The 5,681-nt window shown below is 36.2% G+C and overlaps 1 protein-coding gene across 4 annotated transcripts; it reads right to left on the minus strand.

Moving 5' to 3' along the window:
• Positions 1-2,384: 2,384 nt before the first annotated feature.
• Positions 2,385-5,295, minus strand: LOC137806502 (IAA-amino acid hydrolase ILR1-like 4). Of its 4 annotated transcripts, none has more exons than XR_016519436.1 (5): positions 4,881-5,292; positions 3,904-4,029; positions 3,502-3,816; positions 3,236-3,381; positions 2,385-2,842 (listed from the first exon to the last, which is right to left on the minus strand). XR_016519436.1 is itself a non-coding variant. In XM_068606663.2 (5 exons), the coding sequence occupies exons 1-5, from the start codon at positions 5,247-5,249 to the stop codon at positions 2,462-2,464; spliced, it is 1,320 nt and encodes a 439-aa protein (XP_068462764.1). In that variant the 5' UTR covers positions 5,250-5,295; the 3' UTR covers positions 2,385-2,461. The 4 variants fall into 4 exon arrangements, 2 of the variants coding, with proteins under 2 accessions (XP_068462764.1, XP_090156321.1); XM_068606663.2 differs by having other exon boundaries at positions 3,236-3,364; positions 4,881-5,295; XM_090300195.1 differs by having other exon boundaries at positions 3,236-3,336.
• Between the last annotated feature and the right edge of the window lie 386 nt (positions 5,296-5,681).

Below are 5,681 nucleotides of genomic sequence, written 5' to 3' on the forward strand. Positions count from 1 at the left end.
TCACTCTCCCTAACTTTCATGTACCTTCAAGGAAACCATAGCTCCATTGGAGCCCTCCTTGTTCCACTCCTTCCATTGAGCTTCCACAAACTCCATCAAAAGTCCAAGGAAACCAATCGGTCATGAAGGCAACACCATCATCCTTTCTCTTGTCGAATGTTTACCAAAGCGGTGAATATCAAATGGTGTGGTTGACTCATTACAAACTGTGTCCTGAACTTAGCCGCCAACATGTCGAAAGAGTCAATCGAGAGGGGGGTGGGAAGTCATGTGAACCAACCTAGCGCCCCCCTTCAAAGATGTGGGGAACATGTGAATAACACAACTTCGTTTGTCATATTCCTTGTTGATACAAAAAATTTCTTCAGCATCTTGCTTGAGACCTATATTCCTTGCGTAAGCTGAGAAGGTTTCCTCTCAATTATCCCACAATTGCTTTTCGTTCGCTATGGGATGTACTCCTCGTAATGCTTATTAGTGGATGTGTTAGATCCGGGATGGTGAGGGTATACATGCAAAAAGTGCTTTGTGGCCCAAGTCAGTTCTTTAGGTGGTTGAGAACGATAAATGCTATTAAAACCTACCTTTTACCCGTCTTACGTCAATCTATTTATATAGTTGTATTGGGCCTTTGCACGGATGAGTTTGGATTGGTACGAATGGAGTGATTAACCAAATATTAATAGATGGTACAAATGGTTTAGCATGTTCCAGTTAGGGATTAGTCTTGTTCTTAATTATTTGTTGCATTATATTTCCTATATGGGTTCGATTGTCTTTCCAAGTTCACTTCAACTACGTGAAGCTATTGTTATTGGCATATGGTATGAGAATGATTTCAAACCATTGTTATCGACATATGGTATGAGAATGATTAGTTGAAGCTAGATTTTACTCAAATTTCAAAACCATTGTTATCGGCATATCGTATGAGAATGATTTCAAATTGTTGTTATCTACATATGGTATGAGAATGATTTCAAATTGTTGTTATCTACATATGGTATGAGAATGATTAGTTGAAGCTAGATTTTACTCAAATTTCAGAACCATTGTTATCGACATATCGTATGAGAATGATTTCAAACCATTGTTATTGATATAGGGTGTGAGAATGATTAGTTGAAGCTAGATTTTACTCAAATTTCAGAACCATTGTTATCGGCATATTGTATGAGAATGATTTCAAGCCATTGTTATCGACATATGGTATGAGAATGATTAGTTGAAACTAGATTTTACTCAAATTTCATAACCATTGTTATCGGCATATCATATGAGAATGATTTCAAACCATTATTATCGACATATGGTATGAGAATGATTAGTTGAAGCTAGATTTTACTCAAATTTCAGAACCATTGTTATCGGCATATCGTATGAGAATGATTTCAAACCATTGTTATCGACATATGGTATGAGAATGATTAGTTGAAGCTAGATTTTACTCAAATTTCAGAACCATTGTTATCGACATATCGTATAAGAATGATTTTTGACCATATAATGTACATATTGAATTAACTTTAAAAAGTTCTCTTATGAGTTTCATGTCTAAGTGGGTGCAAACTTTATTCAAACCCTACAATGTTTTGTTAAGCTTAAGGTTGGTTTAATTTTAAAAATCAAAAGATCTTATTTAACCTAAATAGAAGCATAATTTCATCTTGGGTTGAGAAGGATAGAGTAGTTAGGAGTGGGTAGATGTGACTTAAAAATCAAATTCACCATGTTAGTAGCTTGTTTTGTTTGGATTGTGGTTGTTCTGCAATACGAATGAAAGTGACGAGTGGGTAGATGTCAGGCCCCTAAACAGGACCAACATAACCACTGCACCGTGCAACTGCCTTCTGTGCACTCCTTTTATTGTTTCACCAGTTTCATACCTAAAGGACATTGATTAGCTCCAATGTCCAATGTTGGTAGGGTTAATTTGAACAAAATTGTGCCCACTTTCATTTCTCGTACCATACAAAACTTTATCCTATAGCTATTATTGAACTATCTATAAACTGAGGAATCTGCTTCTTGGTCACACATTTGATAGTTGATAATGAATTAATGATGGAAAGAAAGTAAACTATTCACATGTTTGAAACGACACGTTGAGACCACTTCTGACTCCCAAACCATCTCAAACCATTCAAATGATGCAGAAACTTTGGACAATCTCTAAGAGTTTACTTTTATGTGCAAGAAAGTCTTGATTGATGTATTTTTAAAATGGTAAAAATACAAAAAAACTAATTTTAATGATAGAAGTTTAATTTGTATGGATTAATTTTATGAAATGGTAAAGGAGTATAAAACACTGAAAATATTAGCATTTCAGTAGTGGTTTTTGTTGTTGCAGAAGTGGCAGAGTATTTGTGACAGCAGAAGGGTAAAGCAAATTGAATATGCATTAAGAAGAAGAAAAAAATCTTCCCTGACAGCTAGTTGTGCCAAAGAATTTGTTGAATTACAAAGAGTATGAGTTTGTTGAATAAGAATGGTATGAAAGAGCAAATGCTGCATGTATTGCAGCACCAATAGGAAGCACATCTTCGTCAATGAAAAAGTAAGGACTATGAGCAGGATATATGGATCCACTCTTCTCATTTCGTGTACCCAGAAGAATGAATGTGCCAGGTACTTTTTCCAAGTAAAATGCAAAATCTTCACTCCCAGTGAAGAGGGGAGCTAATTTTACTTTATCTTCTCCAACAATCTTACTAGAGACTTGGTGTGCTAGTTGGTATATTCTTACATCATTTGTGGTTGGAGGGATTGTGGGCTGTTCATTACCTAAGAACTCAACCTCAGCAAAACACCTATGTACTTCTGCCTGCCCTTTGATAACCTGCCCAAAAGAGGTTACAAATCCACTTAGACAAATCTCTTTCTATCTTTAGTTTTTTCTTCATAGTGACCTTATATCTAGAGTGCAAGCCCTGGAACAAAGTAAGGTGCATTGGGTGACCCCTTTAAGATTATCCTTAAAATTGACAAGTCCTGTGATTTATGTTATTCTAAATGCAAGTTCTTGAGAAAACCAAGTATAAAATTCTTCATCCTACATAATATCCACTGAAAGTTGTTTCATCTAAAAATCAATTCTGGATCTGTAATCACGTGAAATCAAACATATGACTTTGATCTAAAATCATGTTAACCAGTATTTCATTGTCATGCTGGAAATTAGTTCACAACATTTTGATAAAACAATATGGAATGGACATAACCAGATGTTTACCTCTTCTATCCTTTTCCTGAGTCCATAGAAGCTCTTTTTGCTGAATGCTCTGTAAGTACCTCCAAATGTAGCTGAATCAGGGATGATGTCGTGAGCATACCCTGCATTGATCATGGCCACAGAAAGCACCTGCCAAACTAAGATCTCTGTATAAAGTTTTGTAGAACTAATAAGTCATGAAGAGAATCAGTTGTACATACTAATTAATGCGCCAAGTTTCATCTTGCAATGTTTTTATACTACTGAATTTGAGAATTTCACTCCACCTGAGAATCCAAAGGATCAACCTCCCTCGAAACAATGTTTTGCAAGCTAATAACTGATGTTGAAGCAGCCAAAACTGGATCATAACAATGCTGGGGAACGCCTGCTAAACCCCCTTTTCCACTGATCTTTGCTTTGAAGCCTCCACATCCAGCTAAAAATTCTCCTGGCCGTGATGCAACAACACCCGTTTGATACTCTGACCCCAAGTGCAACCCAAGAATAGCCCCAACATCTTCAAGCACCTTTTCTCGGACCATTTCTTTTGCCCCTGTGCCTCTTTCCTCAGCTGGTTGGAAGATTAGAACAACAGTAGTCTGCATGTGAAGTTAAAAGTTTTCAAAGGAAGAAAGATGGATGATATATCCTAAATTCCTAATGTTCATCCTCCAATTACACTTTACCTGTAACACGTCTTTCATTTCTTGCAGTATCTTTGCAGCTCCAAGTAGCATGGCAACATGTGCATCGTGTGCACAAGCATGCATTTTTCCATCCACTTTGCTCTTATGATCCCATTCGACCCTTTCCTGTTGCCAGGCACATATGTCAAACTAACCATCAATTACTTGCCAAAATTGTCCTAGAAGATAGCATTGGTAAAGAATGTTGTGTCCCTATTCTCGGCTTAGTACAAATGTACAGTATTTCAACTGGATATACTAATATAAAATGATCAAATTCATTTATCTCATTTAGTCACAAATGGGTGGTTTGCAATATAAATGAATAAGAGATTAGAAATCTGAGTAAAAGAAGGTAGTGTGAGAGGAGTAATATAATGATACAAAAAATCCTGTAGAAGTTGTGAAAGGAAATTAACTGATTTCACCCATTATTAGAACATTGATGGTGGATTAAGGTGTGAATTTCAGTACAGGTCCCATTATAGTTATGGTCACAACTTTCCATTATAAAAACAGTACCCCAGGTTGTACTTAGTGAACTTCAACAATAATTATCTTGCCACTGTTTCCTTTTTCCATTTCTGAAAACAATTCCCAGTTACATGATCAACAAGCCTTTTTCAAAATCAATACAGGATGCTTCCTCAGATTCAAACAAAGACCAATTCCCAAGTCCAGAAGATTACAAACACAATTAAACTTTTTCCTTTCTTTTACAATTTCTGTCCACCCAGGAAACATAACTATTTGCTAGGACCCTTTTCTGATTTTGTTTTCACTAAAAGAAATAACAAAATCAATAGTTAAAACCAACCAGAGCTTAATATCCACAAACATAAGCATGAACACGTCCATCACTTGTGTCCATGTGGCATCAAAGAAGAAAAGCTTGGAAGAATAAAGTGAGGAAACAGAACAAAGACCTTAACAAAAAACACAAGACTGTGAATGGTTTGTAAAATAGCAACACTAACCTGAATTGGCAAAGCATCCATGTCTGCTCTGAGAGCAACAAAAGGAGGAGACCCAGAACCAAGTTTTGCAACCACACCAGTCCCAGCCACAGGCCACTTGTAGGAAACACCCAACTGGTCAAGCTCACGCCTGATGAGAGCACTTGTCCTGAACTCCTCATTCGCAAGTTCTGGATGTTCATGGATTTCCCTCCTTATTCTCTTCATCCATTTCACCGTGCTGGGACTGTTAGCTAGCTCGCTAATCTGCTGCTTCAGAGAAGACGAACTTTGGTTGGAAAACTCATTGATTGAAGGAGTTTGAAACGTGAAAGTGAAGCAGGTGGGTAGGAAGAGGAAAAGTAGGAGAATAAGTCTAAGATGGTCCATGTGGCCAAGTGGTAGATATGAAGCTGAAAAATGGAAAATGCTTGGTGTGATATATATATACATATATATATATATATATATATATATATATATATGTATGTATGTATGTATATGTATATATGAGAAGCCTTGACTAGAGTGGATTTTATTATGTCCACCATAGAGAAAATCCGACCATTCTTCTCTGTATTGGTTGGCACATCAAAACTATAGCTTTATTCTGGTAAAAGGTTATCTGATTGTGTTTGTGATTTCTTGCCCTTACCCAACTCTATATGCATTTTTTTATGCCAAACTTTTTCTTTTCTTTGTTCTCCATTGAGAGAGAATAAATTTATTTATTTTTAAATAACCCATTTAGTGCATTCATTGATAATTCAAGATAAAAAAAAACTGAGTTGGTTGGAATTCACATGTACTAAATGAAAGTTT

The sequence above is a fragment of the Phaseolus vulgaris genome, chromosome 3 (genome assembly GCF_051622355.1).
Source record: "Phaseolus vulgaris cultivar YP4 chromosome 3, ASM5162235v1, whole genome shotgun sequence".
In the NCBI taxonomy this organism is placed as follows: Eukaryota; Viridiplantae; Streptophyta; class Magnoliopsida; order Fabales; family Fabaceae; genus Phaseolus; species Phaseolus vulgaris.